Raw genomic sequence first — 23998 nt, 5'->3', positions numbered from 1 at the left:
TCTCAGAGCACTCTGTTAGCCAAGGATATTTCTTATAACATGAAAACTGAAACTGTTTATTTTTTCTTCTTCCATCCGCTATTTTAATATGTACCATCTTTGTAAGCTCTTTTTTTATTTTTCATACGCCCAACTTGAAAACGGTTTCTCTTTTAATTCTACAAAAAAATAACCTCAATGTTCTCTCATTATGAGCCATTTTACACAAAATTAGTATGTAGAAAACACACACATAATTATGCACTTTTCGTTGAAGTAACACTCAACAATGCAGTACATCCACAAAAGGCGAACATAGCGTAGCGTATTACATCGCAGTTGAGACTAGCCTCGCGTCCTGCTACTCTGAGTCGTAGTGAATCGATACCCCCTTCTCCCCGGCCTCACCTCAAGCTTGCGAGTGCCTCTGCCTGTGAGCAAGGCCGTCGTGCGTCGCTATGAGGCTTTTGCCAAAAGCCTCTCTCAATGGAATGACTACCAACAGTGAAATTAATATATGGAAGAAGGATCGGAGTGAAACCAAGTGTTACGATACATCGTTATTACAAACTTAACACTGTTAGTAGATATAGGTAACTCAAATTTTTTGGGAAGGCTAAGCCTCAAAAGCCACTTAAGAGCATCGCCACTGCCCAATTCTAACTTGCTTTAATCAGGCTCCATTCCAAAGAATTACTTTCAGATTCTGTACTTTAATTTCCTACGAAACTTCAACTCTTCTCGGGATTACCTAAAACAGGGTCCCTATATGGCTGCCGTATCACGGGATCTGTCTTCCAGGTAATAGGTCGAACATCAGCCGATGAAATGGTACCTACAACAGCGGAAGCAGAAATGTATTATGAAACCTACTTTACAGTAGATGTTGAAAGTGTCGTCCTTCTCCTCGTAAAGGCTAAAAGCTTGAGCTTGCGAGAATATGGTGTCCAAGTTCATCAACTGAAATTCTTCTTATTTGACGCTAAATATTAGCCTAGATTTCCTGTAATGTGTACGGATTTATGCGAAAAACTTTGTCTTTCAAACTACCCCATAAATAAAGAAAATAGGAAATGGAGAGAAATAACAATGTAAAAACAAAGAAGAAATTAAGAAATCGAGATTTGTAGAAAGAAAGAAAAAATGAAACAGTAAAAGAGGAGAAAGATATCAAGAAATGTAGAAAGAAAGCAAAAATGAAGAGAAAATAAATATAACAACGAAGGAATGCAAAAAAGGAAGCAAACAACAAATAAGGAAAGAATAAATAGAGAAATGGAGGAGAAATAGATCAGGAAATGTAGAAAAAAAAACAAACATTTACTTACTTATGGCTTTTAGAGAACCCAGAGGTTCATTGCCTCCCTCACATAAACTCGCCAACGGTCCCTATCCACAGCAAATTAATCCAGTCTCTACCATCATATCCCACCTCCCTCAAATCCATTTTAATATTATTCTCCCATCTCGGGCCACCGGTGTGGCTCAGTCGGTTAAGACGCTTGCCTGCCAGGTCTGAAGTTGCGTTCGGGCGCGGGTTCGATCCCCGCTTGGGCTGATTACCTGGTTGGGTTTTTTCCGAGGTTTTCCCCAATCGTAATGTGAATGCAAGGTAATCTGTGGCGAATCCTCGTCCTCATCTTGCCAAATACCATCTCGCTATCACCAATCTCATCGGCGCTAAATAACCTAGTAGTTGATACAGTGTCGTTAAATAACCAACTAAAAAAATCTACGTCTCGGCCTCCCCAAAGATCTTTTTCCTTCAGGTTTTCCAACTAACTCTCTATATATGCATTTCTGTATTCACCCATACGTGCTACATTCCCTGCCCATCTCAAACGTCTGGATTTAATGTCCGTAATAAATTATGTCAGGTGAAGAATACAATACGTATAGTTCTGAATTTGTATAGAAGTATCAAGTGTGAGTACTTTTTGAAAAATTCTTAATGAGCATTATTAAAATATATATATTGGGTGTTCTATTTAAAATAAGAGAGTTGGAGTTAGCCTACTTCCGGTTAAACCGATAGTAGAAAAAAACTCGGTAATACCATTTTTGGGTTCTTAGTATATGGTTATCCCCACACACCATGTTTCATGTCACAGAACCACATGGTTATTTAGGTGGTGCGGGACTTTTAACTAAGCCTGTATATAGTCTACATATAGGCCTACACATATAGTGCTTGTCTTTTCTGACTGCCTGTTGCCAGTCTATGTCTATCTGTCCATCCGTCCGTCTATCTGTCGATGCCTGCACACAGATACAGATATAACAATGTAGGTCGACTGGGTGGCGCGCGACCGGCTCGAATGCAATGCAACCCGCTGCAAACCGTGTCTCCCACGCTCGGTAATTCAGTTCTTTCTCTCTGTAGGAGAGGTTGTGTTGACGTTAAATGCGTGTTAATCTTGTAATTGTGTTAGTGAAGTGTTTAGATTTTGGCGTGGTTGTGTCATTCTTCTAATTGTGTTAGTGAAGTGCTTAGATTAGATTACTCGCATGACACCACATATGTTTACTTTAGATCAAAGAATGTTCATGGTACAGACGTATCTGAAAGTGAGTGATTGCGGAAAGGTAAAAATACGATTTGCAAGAAAATTTTCTAATGTTACCGTTCTACATAGCAACAGCAGCAAAATAGCACTTTCAATCTAAATCTAAACACTTCAGTAACACAATCATAAGAATGACACACAGTATAGTCCACCGCTGTAGAGTAACGGTTAGCACGTGTGATCGTGAAACTAGCGGGCCCGGGTTCAAATTCTGGTTGGAACAAGTTACTTGGTCTAAGTTATTTCCGGACTTTTCCCTCAACCCACTAACAGCAAATCCTGGATAATTTTCGGCTCTGGACAATGGACTTGTCTCGCTGGCATTATCACCATCTCACTCAGACGCTAGCTGTTGATAAATAATCGTAAAATGACCAACTATAACATGCATTATAACGTCAACACAACCACTCCTACAGAGAGACTGAGTTGAACTGCCGAAATTGCGGGAGATAGTTTGTCACATGCTGCATTACCTTCGTGCCGGTCGCGCGCCGGTCATTCGACCTACTTTATGTAAGCGACCGCTCTGTAGCTTATATCTGCCAACAGATCAGTAAAATGCTTAATAAGACTGTTCAAAAGCATAGATAGAAAACTATTTATTTAGGTGCTAATATCGTGATAGCTTCAAAATATTTCTAACGAAGTAATCGGTCTGAACGATGATGTTATCTTAGGCTAATACTGCTCTGCATATGGACTGAAGCGATTAATTACATCCAACGATACGCTATACGACTATATGTTACCATTAGTGGTTTCGTAGGCGTTTTGTTTTTGCATTAGTTTTGTTTTGTACACGAGATAGAGTCTGCCATTGTTTGTCGATTGTTTCCGTATTTGTGTAATTACATTGGGTTATTTGTGTTTGTTTCGTCTCACAGCACACACTGAATGTGTATTTGTTATCTGACAGTTGTTTCTATCATCTGGGGCATGCGTGCCTGTATGCCTACAGCCCATTAGATACTCGTTTCGCATGGTCAAGTTATCGTTATACAGTGTGTTCAATTTTTTTGTGGATACTGCCTTCTAGATTTGCAGAGGTTTTATTGCAGACAAGTAGTATGTCGTTCGATAAACTTCTGATTGGCTTTACGGACATAATATTGTATCTAAACAGGGTTTAATTTATTATGGAATCTTGAAGTAACAATCTCCTCCTTAATAATAATAATTCTTTATTTATACTGGTAGAGTTAAGGTCACAGGGCCTTCTCTTACGCTCTACCAGGTCATAAAGTATACAAGCAGCTAAAATTTAACAAAAAGTTAAAGAACAGAATACTAACATAGGCCTACTACAAAATAAAGAATAATAGCATAATAAAATCGTCATTAAACAACATGAAAATAATACAATGATAGAAAAAAGAAAATAAAATACATTGGAATATAGGAAAAACAACTCATTTAGTACAAATGGTTAATATGGAAACGTAAGGTAGAATATAACAAAATAGAATGTAATAAAATAATAATAAAAAAGGAAAGAAATACGAATATTAATTAAAATACACAATAAAAAGGCTCTGATAATAAATTCATCGGTTGATAAAGAGAACAAAAAGGGGAAAGAAAGGAAAGAAATATACAGACTATATTTTTTACAAAACTATCGCAGAGAAAAGGGCTTATAACTGAAAGGAATCTGAATTGAAAAAGTGCAATTTTAATTTATTTTTGAAACTAGACAATGTCCGACAGTCTCTGACATGTTGTAGTAGAGAGTTCCAGAGATGAGGTGCAGAGACGGTGAAAGATGAAGAGTATAAGGATGTTCTGTGTTTAGGAATAGAGAGTGTGATATGGTGTTGTGAGCGAGTATCTATTTCGTGATATGAGGACAAATGTTGAAAACGAGACGCTAAGTAGCTAGAGTTAGAGATTTGAAGAATATTGAAGAGTAAAGTGGGAGAGTGAATAGTTCTTCGCTCTTTGAGACGGGCCCAGGACAGCATATTTAGTGAAGGTGTGATACGGTCAGATCTACGGACGTTGCAAATAAATCCTTGACTCCATACTTACTTACTTACTTACAAATGGCTTTTAAGGAACCCGAAGGTTCATTGCCGCCCTCACATAAGCCCGCCAGCGGTCCCTATCCTGTGCAAGATTAATCCAGTCTCTATCATCATACCCCACCTCCCTCAAATCCATTTTAATATTATCCTCCCATCTACGTCTCGGCCTCCCTAAAGGTCTTTTTCCCTCCGGTCTCCCAACTAACACACTATATGCATTTCTGGATTCGCCCATACGTGCTACATGCCCTGCCCATCTCAAACGTCTGGATTTCAAGTTCCTAATTATGTCAGGTGAAGAATACAATGCGTGGAGTTCTGTGTTGTGTAACTTTCTCCATTCTCCTGTAACTTCATCCCGCTTAGCCCCAAATATTTTCCTAAGCACCTTATTCTCAAACACCCTTAACCTATGTTCCTCTCTCAGAGTGAGAGTCCAAGTTTCACAGCCATATAGAACAACCGGTAATATAACTGTTTTATAAATTCTAACTTTCAGATTTTTGGACAGCAGACTGGATGATAAGAGCTTCTCAACCGAATAATAACAGGCATTTCCCATATTTATTCTGCGTTTAATTTCCTCCCGAGTGTCATTTACATTTGTTACTGTTGCTCCAAGATATTTGAATTTTTCCACCTCTTCGAAGGATAAATCTCCAATATTTATATTTCCATTTCGTACAATATTCCCGTCACGAGACATAATCATATACTTTGTCTTTTCGGGATTTACTTCCAAACCGATCGCTTTACTTGCTTCAAGTAAAATTTCCGTGTTTTCCCTAACCGTTTGTGTATTTTCTCCTAACATATTCACGTCATCTGCATAGACAAGAAGCTGATGTAGCCCGTTCAATTCCAAACCCTGCCTGTTATCCTGAACTTTCCTAATGGCATATTCTAAAGCGAAGTTAAAAAGTAAAGGTGATAGTGCATCTCCCTGCTTTAGCCCGCAGTGAATTGGAAAAGCATCAGATAGAAACTGACCTATACGGACTCTGCTGTATGTTTCACTGAGACACATTTTAATTAATCGAACTAGTTTCTTGGGAATACCAAATTCAATAAGAATATCATATAATACTTCCCTCTTAACCGAGTCATATGCCTTTTTGAAATCTATGAATAACTGATGTACTGTACCCTTATACTCCCATTTTTTCTCCATTATCTGCCGAATACAAAAAATCTGATCAATAGTCGATCTATTACGCCGAAAACCGCACTGATGATCCCCAATAATTTCATCTACGTACGGAGTTAATCTCCTCAAAAGAATATTGGACAAAATTTTGTACGACGTCAACAAAAGTGATATTCCTCGAAAGTTACCACAGTTCGTTTTGTCCCCCTTTTTAAAAATAGGTACAATTATGGACTCCTTCCATTGTTCTGGTACAATTTCCTTTTCCCAAATAGCAAGTACAAGTTTATAAATTTCGCTATATAATGCACTTCCACCCTCTTGTATTAATTCTGCTGGAATTTGATCGATACCTGGAGACTTGTACTTTTTCAGATTTTCTATCGCAATTTCGACTTCTGAAATCGTGGGTTCGGGTATAAATGGCTCAGCAGTTTGTATTTCAATATCGTCCCGATCATTTCTATTTGGCCTATGTACATTTAGTAGTTGCGCAAAATAGTTTTTCCATCTGTTTAGGATTGATGAAGAGTCTGCAAGCAAGTCACCATTCTCATCCTTGATCACGTTTACCCTTGACTGATATCCGTTCTTAAATTCCTTTATACCCTTATATAAATCTCGAATGTTTTTATTCTTACTATTTGTTTCTACCTCATTCAGTTTTTCCTTCAAGTAACCTCTCTTTTTATTCCTAAGTGTACGACTTGCTTCCCGTCTTTCATTGAAATAATTATCTCTATTCTCCTCAACTGGATCCTGTAAGAATTTCAATTTTGCCTGTTTCCTTCTTTCTACTACCATGCAACAATCTTCATCAAACCACGGTTTCTTTTTCTTAGTTTCATAATAACCTATGCTCTGCTCAGCTGCAATTTTGATACTATCTCTGATATTTTCCCACACGCTATTAACATCTAATTCTTTCTCAACTTCGTCGGAACTTTCTAAAGTGGCAAACCTATTCGAAATTTCGACCTGATAATTTTGCTTAGCTTCCTCGTCCTTTAATTTCAAAATATTGAATTTAGTAATATTAACTTGTTGCTCTACTCGCTTGGCTACTGATAATCTTTCTCTTAATTCTCCAATCACCAAATAATGGTCAGAATTACAGTCTGCACCTCTGAAAGTTCGAATATCTACTATACTAGTATGTCTCCGTTTATCTATCAAGACGTGATCTATTTGGTTGTGTGTCAATCCATCTGGAGAAGTCCAAGTATATTTATGTATATCCTTATGGGGGAATGTTGTACTTTTGACAATTAAATTTTTCGATGTGGCAAAGTTGACTAATCTAACTCCATTGTCACTACTAATTGCGTGTAGGCTCTCTTTTCCAATAGTTGGTCTAAAAATATCCTCCCGTCCTACTTTAGCGTTGAAATCCCCCAATAAAATTTTCATATGATATCTAGGGAACTGATCAAAAGTATGTTCCAATTCCTCATAGAAGCTATCCTTTATATAGTCGTCTTTCTCTTCTGTAGGGGCGTGAGCATTTATAACTATGATGTCGCACCATCTACCCTTAAGTACTAAATATGATAACCTGTCACTGATAAATTCGACCTTTTTTACTGCTGATTTTATTCTTTTATGTACAAAGAATCCTGTTCCTAATTGGTGATTATTGTTTCCTTCCCCATAATACAACAAGTAATCTCCTATTTGTGATATGCCATTCCCATCTAACCTAACCTCTTGTACTCCCACAAAGTCTATTCTATATCTAGCTAGTTCTTTTGCTACTAATGTTACCCCTCCTGTTCTATAAAGACTAGTTACGTTCCAAGTGCCAAATCTCAAAACCTTATTCCTTTGCTGTGGTCGTGCCAGAGAATCAGTCCTATTCCGAGGCTTACTGTAGGAATTCGTAACAAGCTGTTTTTTACGGTGATGGGTTGTTAGCCCTTCGCCCAACCCCCAAGCTGGAGGACCACCCCTTATCGGCTGTCCACGACTGCTTATTCAATATATTCGCAGCTACCCTCCATATCTGGAGGCCGTCTCCTCTATCCGCAACCTGAGGACGCGCCATGCCGTGGTGATAGGGACCCACCATACATGGGACTCCATACTTAATATTTAATATTTCCAAAAACATAAAAGTCTTCACTTCTGATTCTATTAATTTTATGAAGGGCTTCCATTTCAAAACTTCCCAGTCTAAATAACTAATTATTTAAATTGAATTCAATTTAACAAAAAACACGTCAGTTAAGATATGGAGGGGGAAGTCTGAAACCAGGCTTAATTGCATTTTACATTTCATCCGCACACCCAGTCACCTCCACTTTCAAATTACAAATGGCACCCCTAGATTTTTATACTTAAATATGAAAGAGCATTCAATTGTTTATACATCTCATTAATTTGTTTTCGCATCTTTTGTAAAATTGCAGAATCCTTTAGAATTTGAATATGTAGAAATGTGGTAAAGATGAAATTGTCGAAAAATTATTTTCAAAGTGTACAACGAAGTAATTAAAGAGCGAAGCCATTTAAATATGACGTCATTACTAACAGTTCCATAACTAACAGGCTATGGCGCGACGTCACAGTCCTAGTCATAACATTGCCAACATTGAACAAGTTTATATATAAATGTACGTTTAACATGAGTTTAATATAGCAACTCCTTTGTTTTTTAGAACTTTGAACATGTATTTATATTAGGCGATTGTCAAGATGGCCGTGACTAGACCATGTTAACCACGTGACTCCAATTCATGCCGCAGCCAGTCTTTCTTGTTAGCCACGTAACAGTTCCAAGCGTGGTAGTGTCTTGATACCTTGGTGTGACATAGATTAGGGTCTGTGAGTTTATTTTTGCAGTAATATGTAAAAGTGATATTTCGCCTGAAATTGTCGAAATCACACCCGTTTCTTACTACCCTTAAATACATATTTAATTCATTCCATGAGGTTTTATCTCATTTCAAGAATAGTACGCTAGATTGCAGCACCTTGAATATTTATTAGTATTAGTATTAGTATTTATTTAACCTGGTAGAGATAAGGCCATCAGGCCTTCTCTGCCCCTCTACCAGGGGATTACAACTTAATATGAAGAATAAAATTACAATTAATATTAAATTTACAATTACAATTACGATAAAAATTAAAGATTACCTGATTAATGAAAGCTAGACAATTTATCATAGAAGTTAAGAACAAAGAATATTTTTGTATTTATTGAATTACAAATTAAACCTAGAATAACAAAATTCTATAGTGATGAAATTACCATATATTGAAATATTTTGTGATAGATTAAGAGAATTATTTACAAGAAACCATGTCTGAACGAGCCTCAATTACTGACCAAGTGCCTAGTAAGTTTGCGTTTGAATTCCATTTTATTTCGACAGTCCCTGTTGCTAGCAGGTAACGAATTCCAGAGTCTTGGCAGGGCTATTGTGAAAGAGGATGAGTATGAGGAGGTGCGATGGGATGGTATTGTTAGTATTGTTTCATGGCGAGAGCGTGTGTTCAGATTGTGGTGGGAAGAAAGGTAAGTGAAGCGAGACGACAGGTACGAAGGAATAGAAGAGTTCAAGATTTCGAAGAGAAGGAGAAGTGAATGTAAATTTCTTTTCTTATCTAGTTTAAGCCAACCTATTGTTTCCAGGGATGAAGTAATATATTTACGAACATTGCTTACAAAACGTACACACAAATTATGAGCACGTTGAAGTTTCGTTTCGTTGTCGCTGGAAAGGTCAGTCAGTAAAATGTCAGCATAGTCAAAATAGGGAAATACAAGCGTCGGCACAAGGGACTTTTTTAAGCAAGAAGGATGATAAACATTTATCCTTTTTTGCCAACAAATGTAAAAACCTGGGCCTAACACACAGCATTGTGAAGGAAATAGCCATTAATGCCCTCAAAGGATCGGTTCAGATATTGAGAAATAATTTGTATGGGAGTGATAATGACAATTTCAAGTTATCTTAACCGATGGCTGTTGAATGGTTTAGATATCAATGCCAATACGTAAATCCGTACTATTATTTTTCTCGCGGTATATGGCATTCATATCATTCTAACCTATCTGATGATATTTGCCCCCCCCCCCTTTCTTAACTGTAAATGAGCACAAACGCTACTTAGGTGTAAATTTTTCTGACATTTTGTATATTCGATTATCTCATCGTTTCAAATGGATATCATTTTACCTTTTAGGTCTGTTTCCAAATTATATGCAATACGCTTTGTCAAATCTGACAACCTTTTCATAAGGGAAGCTAACTTTCTTCTTCTTCTTTCTGCAGGTTTCTGTGATTTGCTTGTCCCAGTTGAGATTATTATCCATGTGAATGCCAAGATTATTACTGAAGAACTGAAAGGAATATGCACTATACTTACTTTAACGGGGGAAATGTCGAGGTACTTTACAGCGTCGGTTTGCCGTTTGTGTCCTAATATAATGTCTGCTTCAATTCTTAAGATATATTTTAACAATTCGAACGATACTTACAACGACAGAATAGGCCTAAAGACACAAACCGAGTTGTTGATGATGGCGAAGATTGTCGTTATTGTTCCATTTTGTTCTCAAGTCGTAAGACCAAGCAGAAGACGGTTCCTCGCAGACGCCAAGGTATGATGGGGTATTCATGATGCAAACCCTGTTAATTGTTAATGACTCGTATCTGAGGATTTCTCCAGAGCATCTCGACTGCCGTGCTCAATAGCATAACAAAATTACAGCGAGAAGTGGAAACTCTAGTGGTGCCATTATCTAAATACTCGTTATTGAATTACTCGTTATCCACGTCAAGGAGATGTACAGCAGGCAGCGCAACGAGCAGAGCTGCAGTTTTTAACTTAATTGTGACGCAAATACATTTCCTAACTCTTTACTGGTTCTACACCAGAGATAGACAGACAGGTAGGAGTGTAGTTTGGGAGATATGTGAGTGGATGGTAGGTAGATAAATAGACGAGGCTATTTTTAACGTACAACATTACGTACAGAATGGTGAAAGTGTAGATATCTATTGGGTAGGTTAGTAGATTTCAAAGGCGTTTGATATGTAGGTTGGTAATTGGAGATATAAGTTGATGTGTAGTTCAGGAAGTGGAGAGGTTCAGCTAATGTGTAAGTTAGTAGGTGGATAGGTCCGCGTCACCGTTTTTGGCGTGTGAAATAAGTAATGAAAACGTTAATTGCTAGTGTCGTAACTTTACCGTAGTCAGTCTGACAACTGTGTTTGACAAATGGCTGATGTGACGTGTATAGGCAGTGGTACCATTCTCAGCTGGACTAGTAACATGCTCATAAACGGTATTATACTCTAGAACACGCGCTAAAAACGATGGCGCCAGCTTTTTTTTTTACAATGTGCGGCATATACAACTTACCGACATTATAACCGGTTGTAGCGCACGTTCAGTGGGGAGCTCTCTCGCACGGGAACAGAACTAATCGGTGGTGAATGGCGGTCGATAAGAGGTTATAAGAAAACGTTATGTTGATCATACCTTTTATCAAAACATATGAGCCGTTCAGAGCAAAAATGGTGTAAGTCAAAAATGGGTAATGAGGTTTAAAGTAAAAATTCTGTAAAATACACAGCAAAGTAGCAGTTAATATGTCCTACATGCTATCCACTGACTACTAATAGTTTAAATAAATTAAATATTATTGGCTACTTTGCGCTGTATTTTACAGAATGTTTACTTTAACCCTAATTACCCATTTTTGACTTACACTTCTGTTCTGAACGGCTCATATGTTGAAAATGACGTCTAACTATATGGACATTAGAATTAATCGGTATAGACAGTACTGAAACACCTTTGAAACTTTCTATTTTGTAATTTCACTCAGCACTCGCCTGATTTAATTCTCCAGCTATTCAAGTGTGTGTATGTGTGGAAAGTTCATACTTTTTGTTTCAATTTTCTCCCGAGAAACGAGCTGCCTAACGTACGCGCCTAATGTTTCTAACGACTGTGTGTGTAGTAAAGTTATCTTGCAGGAAGTAACGTAGTGAAAAAAGATTGCAGCATATCTTTCACATAACTTGTGAGCTACTGTAGTGTAAAAGAAAATGGGGCAAATTACCCTGCGAACAGTAATGTCACTCTAAACACCAATTTTCTGATGGTGAAGAGGAACTTCATGCACTAAATGATGATTTTCGATATCCTATACTTCATTCCATAATGTCTGACAGTAGAAGTAAACATTGCCAGCAGAGGAGAAGAGAAGTATAATTGCTATTGAACCTGTGGCAGAGGTCTCATTCCACGCTTGTCTTGAAGCTGGGCGGTCAGCAGCGTTCTATCCCCGTCCAACTTCAAGACAAGCATAGAATGAGGCCTCTGCCATTGGTAGAATAACATTTATACTTCTCTTCTTCTCTGCTGGAAATGTTTACTTCTCCTGTCGGACGTTGTTTAGTCAACTGTCCGAAGACAGGTCTGAACCTCACAAGTGATATCAATAAGGCACCACTTATGAGGAAACTAGGCCAGGAGATAAATGGGTACGGTGGCCAGTTCCTTTCACCCTCCGACTAGCTACATATTACACTAATCAGACTTCAGATGCATGCAAACAATAATGTTCTTCCTCTGACACATATTGTCAAGTGAGATGTACCGCCTGATAGTAGATGTACATATCAGCCAGAACCTCATTCAGAGAATATGTCAGACATTATGGAACGACATATAGTGGAATGTATTGTGAGAGTGGACTTTCAAGATCAGATTAATTTCTTGTCAAAAGACATTCCAACTAATATTTTGCTCCCACACCGACGACATTACTTATGTGTGTGCAGTCAGAACCTTACCGGACAAATTCAAGGACACATACTACTGGTCGACCTGGTTGGCGAGTTGGTATAGCGCTGGCCTTCTATGCCCAAGGTTGCGGGTTCGATCCAGGGCCAGGTCGATGGCATTTAAGTGTGCTTAAATGCGACAGGCTCATGTCAGTAGATTTACTGGCATGTTAAAGAACTCCTGCGGGACAAAATTCCGTCACATCCGGCGACACTGATATAACCTCTGCAGTTGCGAGCGTCGTTAAATAAAACATAACATAACATTTAACTGGTAGCCTATACATGTACGTCTACTATCACATACTGCGGCCAATGTTTAATTTAAATTTTGCTAATATTTAATCAACATTGTTTTCAACAAAAAGTTCAGATTAGAATCAATTTTATCGCATATCACAATACTCATAACACAGGCGCTTAAACTGTATTATTCGTTGTAAAATGATATAGCATTAAAATTAAATCACTTCCAAAAGTGCATGCAGAATATACTTTGAATTATAATTTCAACACAAAAGAAGTTATGTTATCCACAAACTGAAAACGTCTATGAAACTATAGTAAAAAAAAAATAAAAGTAAATCCTTGGAGCAATGGCAATGTTTATGCGTATGTTTTGTATCTCTGGGTCTCGTCGTTCTCATATTTTTCTGAAGTAAAGATAAAATGAGTCAATTTAATGTAACTTTGACCCTTTATATTCATTAAAAAAACTGATTAGCAATGACAAAAAAGGAAAGAGGCACCATCCCACTCACAACACATTGCTTCCTGAAGACTACCGGAACTTCCAAAGAGTTGATTGAACAGTTCATGTTAGCCGCCTTGAAGAGGTCACTCGCCATCTTAAGGAAATATCTATACTAAACTGTAAATTAATTAACATGTCATTGCATTTAAATTTTAAGAATATTTTTCTTTGCATCTTTTTTACCTCTAGTTTTTGTGTAATATCTAATTGCAACCTCATTTGTTAAATTCAATATCATATTCATAAGTGTACTTTGTCTTATGGCAGACCATGGAATTCATGGTACGTTTGAAAAAAAAAATATCTTAACAAACCTTTAAAAATTGATCATAATTTTGTCACAACGCTATACCGGAAGAAACTAAAATTTCTGCTAAGCGGTACTCATCATTTTTGTCTCTAGTCCGAATTTTGGTAGGAGGGTAGAGATTTATTGGGAAGTAAATAGAGGGATAGCTGCATGTGTAGGTTGTGTTAGGTGTAGAACGATATATGAAGACCGTTAAGTATTTTAAGAAATTTGTAAATATACGAGTACCGGTATATATTTGTGTGTAAATGGAATATGTGGACCTCCTGTGTAACACAAGCCAGGAATATGTTTTCGTGATTTTAAATGTAGTTCTATTGATGCTCAGTAATGAAGCGTAGCGTGGCGTGAAGGCATATGTCTCATTATGAATGCCAACTCGTCCATAAAATACGTGGGATAGTTTAACCCCTGACACGGCAGTTGAGTTAGTTTTGTATAGGCCTATACAGTGGTGGGAAATCCCACGAGGGGAAAGAAGAGAACTGCATGATGTGTATTGCTGCTTTCCCCACGTAAATAATAGACTTCCAAGTATCCGCACCTGAAATGTTCGACTTATTCATGAAACTGACGTCTCTAACAAATATTTAACTCGACAGAAATTTAAAAATTCTGCGTGCCCCCATTAGACCGAATTTCACCTAGGAATGTAATGATGCAATGTCCGGGAAAAAGAAACAATGCAGTGGATTCTCGAGTTTTCTGGGCCGATGTTGTGGATAATAATAAAATGCAGGTACATTACTGAGTTGCTAAGAAACACAATATGGTTATTTAAGCAAGGAAACTAGTATTACGTTAACGAAATAATAAAAAACGATAAGGGAAAAAATGACAATTTTTGTGCATATGAAGACATTATTACAAAAACAGCCCTAGTCATTTTTGATGAAGTTGAGTTAAGGACACATTTGCTACTATTTCAAATGTTTATAGACTCCAAAAACGACTCATGTCAGGAGCAATACTCACAAGAATAAACACCAGTTGTACGGAAACAACTGACATGTGTTGTTCATTTATTTTTATTGTTCTGAAAAATAGCTATTTTGCAAGGGTTGTCTTTGTAATAATATCTTCATATATTTTCAGTGTTTGTCCTTGTGTTGGCTTCATGGTCAAGACCTTGAGCCTGTTACAAAGCTTTCGTGTTCGAGTCACAATTAGGTTTGGGAAAGTTTTTTTTACAGACCCTGATGTCATTCGTGGTACCGTAGGAACAGAAGACTATTATTGAATAATTTTAAGAGAAAAATTTTTCCAGGGCCGGGTACCGAACTCGGAATCTTTGGCTGAGCGCGTCAACGTTCTACCGCCTGAGCTATCCAGGAACTACCTATACAAGACCCTGAATCAATTTCTCTCTAATATCCACATACCTCAAGTGTGTTGACAGATCGTCAGATCCCAGCATTGAGTGCACACCAAACTCTGTATGACTTAAATTGTGGTTTTCTGTAAAGCTGACTTGACTAATTTCAAGAGAAAAATAGTTCCGGGATCGGGATCGTTGATACAATCAGCCAAAGGTTCCGGGTTCGAAACCCGGCCCTGGAACAATTTTTCCCTTGAAATTACTCAAGTTATCTTCACAGGGAGCTATGCCTGAAAAAGCCAGTATTTAGAAAACTCTTAGTAGTAGTTTGAAGTTTAAAACTTATCTTTTTCTGTTTTCATCAGCAGGCTAATGACTTAACAACATATTATTTGGTTTATTATTTCGAAATACTGAAATTTCGTCACTTTTTCAGTAATGAAACTAATATTTTTCAACTTAGTGTTTTATAACACTCAGATAGAAATAGCAGCAACTTTTTTGAAGAGATGAGGCCAATTGAATCGTTGTTTTTTTTTTTTTTTTTTTTAGAAACTCCATAATTCAGATTTTAACAAAATTAAGTTTATTGCGAATTCCTCTTCTATAGGGCTAGATATACCATTTTGTAGAAAAATATCACAAGTCAATCAGTACTTCTGTTGTGACATGTGCTTGAATATTTGCTTTCGTGGAGAATGCCATTAAGTCAATAACAAGGCTGATACAGAATGAGAAAAACTATAGCCTAATCTGTTGTGCTTGGTAAATGAATTAGTTTGTGTTCGAATTTTGGATTTGTTAGAATAATGTTATTGTCTTTTGTGTAATGTATTATTATATTAGATTATTTCATGCAGAACTTTAATATTTATATCCTTAGTGACATTTCAAACAGGTTAGAGTAAAATTTGTTCACATGAAGCAAAAATTATGAAGTCAGCTTCTAAATACTGGTTTTTAGAATAAAATTCGTATTATTATTATTGAACAAAATCCTCATTTATTTCATGGTGTAAAGAGATTGGTTTGTTAAGTTAAATCTTTACCAGATTTTTAGAAACTCCATAAGTCAAACATTTTCAAACATAAATATTAGAGTCGTATTTAAAAAATACAGAAATATTCGTAATGTTTTAACCAACATTTTCCATTTGAAATATTCCAATTCGTAATTCATGCATTTCTTTCAAACAGTTTTTTGTTTTTTCCAAAACTTTGTATTTCGTGACTTAAGGAGTTTCCCAAAAAATCGATTCAATTATTTGCTTTGATTCCATATACCCTCGTATACCTGAGTTTCAGTTCCAGAATTCTCATTGTTCAGTGCACGGTTCCAATCAACCAAATTTTCAATCAATTACTGATATAAAGAGATGTTTTGTTAAACCTTTACCAGGTTTTGAGAAATCCTATAAGTTAAAAATTTTCAAACATGAATATTCAGTCATATTCTATTTACAAATATTCTCTTGCGTACAGAAATATTCGTCATATTTTTACCAACATTTTCCATTTGAAGTATTCCAATCCTTAATTCATTGCATTTCTTTTAAACAGTTTTTTGTGTTTTCCCAAAACTTTGTCAAAAAACCGATTCAGTTATTTGCTTTAATTTCAAATACCTTCAGATCCCTGAAGTACAGTGCCAGAATTCTCATTGTTTAGTGTACGGTTTCATTCAACATCTCATTCAAAATATTATATCTTATTTTGTTGTCATCCTTGAAGTTTGAAGAATGAAACTTTGGAGATCGATTTTATTCTTTTATATGTTTTTTATCTTAACACATAGGCTTAAGCAGAATAATAAAAACGTCTTAATAAATGTATATTTTGTAGTTTATGGAAAACCATAGAATCTGGATAAGAAGGATTTCGGAACTCGACGCCTGAGATAAAAAGCATGAAATGCAAAAAACTGAACGTTATCAACGGCTGTTAGAGATTTAATAATTGCTGAAAAGAGTTTGTTTTGGCGCTGATATGACACCCATTTGTGTTGCACTGATATCTGCCTCTTTGTTGTGCAATCAGCATTATCATCATTGCTATTAATCATTTGAATAGGCCGGGCGGATTGCCTATCGAATCCTGGCTCCAACGAAAATTTAATTGAATTAATAATAAAAAATGGACATCAATTTGTAATCAGTTTGTATGTCCATCATTTTCCGCTTTTCGCAATTCCTAATTGTTCTCTCAGCGCTCTTCATTTCCCCTCCCCACTTCCCTCTTTTGACAACCCTTCACCTCTCCCGATCATCCCTCTCTCTCACCCCTTCTCTCTCCGCCCCTAACGACGTAGACTACTCTGCATTGCAGAATTATTCCCTTCCTGTGTGTGAAAGCCACAAACTTGATGATAAATGGGATTTTTCTAGAAATGGCTCAGTGCCATCATATCCACCCACAGTTTTTTTAACAACGTAAAAAATCATAACGCTGAGTCAGTTTTGGACTGGGTCCCATTTCGTATCTTCGCCCTCTTTATTTGCAAGCATTGGCTTTTTATTGTTCCATCGACAATTACATAAAATGGATTAATATTCTATTCGATACCGTTCGCAAGTTGTAATGTATTTCCATTGAAACAAAGTCGCTCTACATCTAACTTACATTAAAGCTAGGAAGCCCGCACCATAACTTCTCAGCATGTAAATGCCCCTTGACTTTTTAAGAAGAGCGCTTGACGCAAAATGGAACAACTGGATAAAGCGCACGGTAAAGCAACGCCACTAGTCACCGGGCCATACCGAGCCGTGTGAAATAAAAGACAATCGAATTCGCGACTGCGAGTATAATTTTAAATAATTGACTTCAACTGTCAAGTGCAAGTTTACGAAGTGTAACGGCGGTGTTTTGAATACACTGAAAGAAAATGCAAATGTAGTAGAATCTTATGACTAGGTTACACAACAAAATGAAGGAAAAAAGAAAGGTGTGGTTCAGGGAATATCATTGAAATGAACGAAAGTAAATTTGTGGTTAATGTTCGCCAAAATGTTAACTACGTAATTATGACCGCGTTGCCGTTTTATTTTTAGTCTAGAGAAAATATCTCGTCAAATAACATTTTTGTATTACATACGAGTAACACGTAATTGAAACAGTTTGTTTTAAGTTAAAAATTAATTATTGAGTACAATATGATATAATTTAAATTAATACACGGAGATTGAAATGAAATCTCATGTCTAAATTAATATTCATAAGGAACAACATAATTCCAATGAGAATATATTTCAAAATACTTTTAAAGAAAAACATGATCCTAACGAGAGTAGATACAGCCAGCGTTTTCGGCACGTGTCCTTCAGTACAAGCCCAATCAGTGAGCCAGTGCAGCTGAGAATGGTACACCCAAATATACGTCACGTCAGCAATCTGCCAATCATAATTATTGTCAGTCTTATCGTCCACACATTGCGGTTTAGAGGACCGGAAGAGTGTGAAATTTTTTTTATGTTACAAATTTGGTGAAGTTTAGATAACAATGTTAGCAATTGGTTTTACGACATTGGCTAATCCTGCGTTTTAGTCCCTAATTTAAGTTTGTATGAGCTGATAAAAATTAAATACGTAGCTAAGTAAATAATATTATACAAAATGAGTAAATGGATAAACAAACCAATTAATGTATTGGAGAATATATTTGTAATAATGAAGCTGTTGTACTGGTTATAGGTCCCGCAGATTACGACGCCCAGCTGGATGAAATTGGTGGCAAGGGTTTCACTTGCAGCAGGGCTCCAAGGAAGCTGTTCTCGATCAACGATGTACCAGGGCCAGGGACGTATCACGTGAGTTACACTATATTTTTACTTCTTGTAGACTTGAGCTTTTGTTTGGTCATCTGCCATCGCTCAGCGCACACTATGCTGTTCGCCTTCAGAAGTTCAACTTCCAAATATTATTTTCGTCTTTGAAGGGCTGCATTTATGAAGATTGAAATGCAGTCCAAAAGTTATTGAACTTATTTTGTTCGATTTTTATTTCCGTTTTCCAGGATAGTTTAAATTGAAGAAGCGACAGGTTTGGACCTTAATAGCTTGTGATAAGGACGTTTGATAATCGTTTGGAAAGAATAAGACATATACGAATTAAAGATGTATCTAAATAATGATTTCGGTTTTGTATCGCGTTCATATAGGCTATTATATATCGCTTGAAATATTTAATTTCTCACTCCTTATTTTAACATTTCTTAAAACAAATCTCGATGTTCTACTTTGTAAAAGTAATGTTTCCTGCAATTCATTGCAATTTCACATGGTTCGAGTTGAATAATTTTGTTGAGCGAAACAAACAGAATTTGCAGAGTTTCGTCAAAAGATTTATCTGTTATATACCGGTATATAAAAACGTTTTCTTGTATATCTATCTAATCTCATATCCATGAAAGGCTCCTAGGTTGAGTTTAATTTGATTTTCATTATTGCTCCTGGAAGAAACGAAGAAATATAGGTGTCGGAGTTTTTGGAGGTAATTTTTAACTGATTAACAGCTGATAATTCAGTGGAATTATCAATATCTAGAAATATACAGATAAATAGTAATTTCAATATTCCATAGAGTTACGAATTCCTTGCTTATAATTTCGCATTTTCTGCCTAATCACCAAATACGAAATTATAATTTGAAAGTAGAAAATGATAATAATTGCTTTCAATTGGACTAACTTTATTTTTTATAATTTACAAGGAAATGAGTGGACAAATCACAGTTTCGAATAGTAATTGTTAATGTATAAAGCTTGATAAACGTGTGTACATTATGAAACAGATAAACAAGATACACGTGAACCAATGGTTTTATTAAAATTTTACCGACTTTGAGTGTATTGCAAATGAATTTCCCTGAATAATATTGAAGTAAATTTTTTGTTTAGTTATATAGGCTACTAATTACTTTAAATTCGATGTCATATCGCGACTATATGTTGAAAATGTTACATTGCTGATACATTTGATTTCGATTGTGCTGCCATCTTCCGGTCAGTTCGCAGACATGCGATTCCGACGTATTGCTATCTATCGACATGTACCGGCATTATAGGCCATGAATACCTGTTTATATATTGTCATTCAATGGTCATTTGTGGGTAATCTGCAAAAATGTCCACCGTGTACACTACAGATATAGTGAATCTACACTTCTGTTGTAGAGGAACTGTGAATCAATCTGGCATTTACATTTAGAAATACTGTAATTGAATTTTTAGTCATTTATGACCTGGTAGACCACTAAAATCCGCGATTGTAGAGGAACTGAGACAAAATCTGGCATTTACATTTAGGAATAACTAGATTTCTAGTCATTTATGACCTATTGAACCACTAAAAATCGCGACTACATTAGAAGATTTTGACATTTTAACCAGACAACTTCCGAATATGTGTAATCGTGTTTTACACCTTGCTAGGTAAATAAGTAAATCTTATTGAATATCATAGCCCGGATCTTTCCTTTTTTGTCATTGCTCATCAGTTTTTTAAATGAATGTAAAGAGTCAAAGTTACATTCAGTTGACTCATTCTATTTTTACGTTTAAAAATTATGAGAACGATGAGATCCAGAAATACAAACATAAGTACAAACATTGCTATTTCTCGTTGATTTGAGAGGGCGCTCCAAGAAATTTTTTTACTGAGTTTCATAGACGTTTTCAGTTTGTAGATAACATAACTACTTTTTGTGATGAAATTATAATTCAAAGCATTTTCTGCATGAAGTTTTGGAAATGATTTAATTTTAATACTATTTCATTTTACAACAAATAACACAGTTTAAGCGCCTGTGTTGTGAGCATTGTGATAAAATTGATTCTAATCTGAACATTTGTTGAAAACAATGTTGATTAAATATGCAGAAGATTGATAGCAAAATTTAAATTAAATATTGGCGGTTTGTTGAATATAATACTCTGTAATTGCGCACAGTAATAGGTGTTTTGTTGTGTTCAGAATATGTATATTACATTTCATATTAAAGTGAAATGTTATCATCAAAGTAAAATAGAGGTCTTTATAGATACATTTATAAAAACTAGTGGTAATAGAAATTCGTGGCTGATAAATGAAGCATCACGTTCACAAATATGGGATTCAGTTTTCTGTCTTCCCTTCTGATATCCAAACCAGTTTGATATAAACATTTTTATAGAAAACATTTCGTATTGTTAAGGAGACCGGATAGCATGAGTCATAGCCAAACTGTCTTTGTAACTTAAAGAATCGTACCTTATCAACCCTTGAATGGTTTTCCGTAATTTGTTTACACATTATCTTAAGAGTATGAAAATTAAACGTATGAATTTCTAAGTTCAAAGTCTCTAGAGAAAAGTAACCTAATATGGGATACCTTTTCAGTTTCTTTAATACCGTCGAGAATATCAAATACTTACATCCACAGATAATGTAAATTGATTCTCCAAATCTTTCCTTGCGTTGTAGGATGTCAATCACATACATAAATAGCCTATACTACTTTAAGCTACAAACTCAATTTTAGAAAATATAAAAATTGGTTTCCTAATAAGAGAAATCATCAACTAATGTATACTGCTGGCGGTCACGAAGGAAGGATTGAAACCAAGCGACAGCAATATCCGATAGATTCAAGTTTTTCAATTTACACAAAAGAAGGTCAATGTCAACAGTATCAAAGGCCTTTCTGAAGCCGAGTAAAGTCAATAAAGTCACTTTACTGTCATCCAAAGCTTCATGTATATCTTCATTGACTTTTAGTAACGCAATTGTGGTGCTTTGGCCAGTCCTAAATTCTGGTTGGTAATCGTCGAGCAAGTCGTTATGGTTTAAGTATGTTGTCAGTTGCTTGTGTACTACTACTACTACAGAGTGATTTTATAGATCCGAACCCAGTGCCTGGCCTGCAACTCACAAACAAATTAAGGAAAAATATTAAAATGCTCAGTAGACTTACCTCGATTCGTGTGAAACTCGCGCATATCACATCAGATGCTGGAAGTGACCTCTGTTCATAGCTCGGCACATTTCGTCGTGGCGCTTCATGTTTTTTTTAAGAGTGTCAACATCACACCACCAATGTTCCTGGTTTCCTGGAAATGTTGTCCTCTAGCTGTTCCAAGCTTTAGGGGAGGTCCTGAAAAATCATTTCTTTCACAAAAGGAAATCAGGGTTGGTAATATCGGGCGAACGCGGTGGCCATAGACAAAGACCAGTAGAGATGATATAGTTGTCAAAGTAACTGGATAGTGTTCTCATTGACTCCGATGGATGTATGGAAGGCCACCCCATCTTATTGAAAATATATTCCATGGCACCGAGTTACCCTACAAACTCCGTGAATATCTTCATGTTTGCAGTAGTGCCAACAGAATTCCGAATAAAAATAGCCCTAGAAGTCTTAAACCGGATATGACACATCATACTCCCACTCTCACTGGATGTAATTGTAATTCGTGTATTTGATATTGCTGCTCTCTAAACTTCGTCCTGAACTGTCAGGTTTAAAGGAGAAACCCTGTGACTCAAAAAGGACCCACAATAAACGCGCATTCTCCAATGAAATTCATCATATTTATTTATCTTTGACTTTTCAAATTGTTCCCGAACTACTGCTGTCATTCGTTGATAATGTGCGTGTGGTGACATTAGCCACGCTTGACTTTAAAAAGTGATTTCAAACGAATTCGTGTTAGTTTCCATTTTGTAGCTAATTAAAAGTGTTTCTATTCTTTAAGAATCACTACGTACCACCAACCACCACTACCAACACCACCACCACCACCACTACCACACTATTTTGTCTGCACACCTATATGCCCACCTAAGTATAAAACTAGTCTTTTAGCTTTACAGTAACTATTTGAATGTAAAGTAGGTAGATGTGAGAGATCCCGGAACTGTTAGTATAATTTGTTGAAAAGGTCGCCTTTTCACTTACCTATATTGTGACAAATACAATATAACATGATACACGGTATTGTTTTGTAGATTAGCTCACTCTGTCACTGAGTCGTTGAATTGTTCCGCCTTGCTTGAAACAATAGTTACGTGACTGCAATAGCCAAACTATGTACAAACCAGTAAAATTAGAGGAGACAAACAGATTCATTGGCAGTGAGAGTTGTATAAAATAACACACAGGTGTGATATTGTTCTGTGATTGAATACAGGAAACGTGAGGGAAATGCATTTGTGTGTCGCAGCGATATGTTTACTATTGTACAATGATTGATTTGTTGAAATTGTTTCGTTAGCCACGACTTTTGCTGTCACAGAATGTAAAAAAAATAAATCTACAATGGGCACATCGACAATAGCTTCTTTTACATCATTAACATATTCGTGAACATCATCTTTAACTTCATGAATATTCATTTCCACTATTTTCACAAATACAGCATTCTTTATGTTCAACACCATCTTCATCATAATTTTCTTTTTTAATCAGCATCATCTTCAATGTTACCGTATTCTGAGACATTATCAACAGTACTCCCACTAGAGGTTTTGATTTGTCCAGATTAAGTCAAAACTCGAGTGGGATTTAATTGACAATTACACGACTAGAAGAAATTATGTAAAGATTAGAAGAAATAAAGTACTCTAATACAATAAAATATTAATTGACCTACTGAAATTCTATTTCACTAATGTTAGCTTTACCAAAACGTTTGAACGGAGCCGCCATTTTTCAGTTGACTGTCTATGCTGTAAACAAATGACGATCGCAAAGCATGTTTTATAGCACTGTAAGGAATTTGCAGTTTGAAATGTTGGCAAACAAAGAAACAAATGCTAGGGAAGCGATAAAATTAAACAAATGCTAGGGAAGAGATAAAATTGTGCGATAAGTAGCCGTGATTGGTTGAAAGACGTCTTTTCGTATCGTTTTATTGGTCAAAAGTGTTTTCAATATTGCAATAGATCTACAATTTATTTTTCATCGTTATCATTACTGTATCTTCAACACCATTTTTTTCGATTTCATTTGAACATACTGTTTTTATCAACTTCATCACTAACATTTCGACAATATTTTCTTTGTTCTCAATTTCACTTGGAACACTATCTTTTCCTTGATTTTCAGCATAAATATATC

At 36.1% G+C, this 23998-nt stretch overlaps 1 protein-coding gene across 1 annotated transcript in view; it reads left to right on the top strand.

Moving 5' to 3' along the window:
- LOC138691387 (sperm-tail PG-rich repeat-containing protein 2-like) overlaps positions 1–23998 on the top strand; it is a 98802-nt gene that overhangs the window by 13851 nt on the left and 60953 nt on the right. The window contains exon 3 of the mRNA XM_069813299.1: positions 18596–18711. Coding sequence (XP_069669400.1) covers positions 18596–18711 — 116 coding nt within the window. The remainder of the gene's footprint in view (positions 1–18595; positions 18712–23998) is intronic.

This window comes from Periplaneta americana, chromosome 16 (genome assembly GCF_040183065.1).
Source record: "Periplaneta americana isolate PAMFEO1 chromosome 16, P.americana_PAMFEO1_priV1, whole genome shotgun sequence".
Lineage (NCBI taxonomy): Eukaryota > Metazoa > Arthropoda > Insecta > Blattodea > Blattidae > Periplaneta > Periplaneta americana.
The sequence above is the reverse complement of the archived record's forward strand: the minus strand, read 5'-3'. Positions and strand labels throughout refer to the sequence as shown.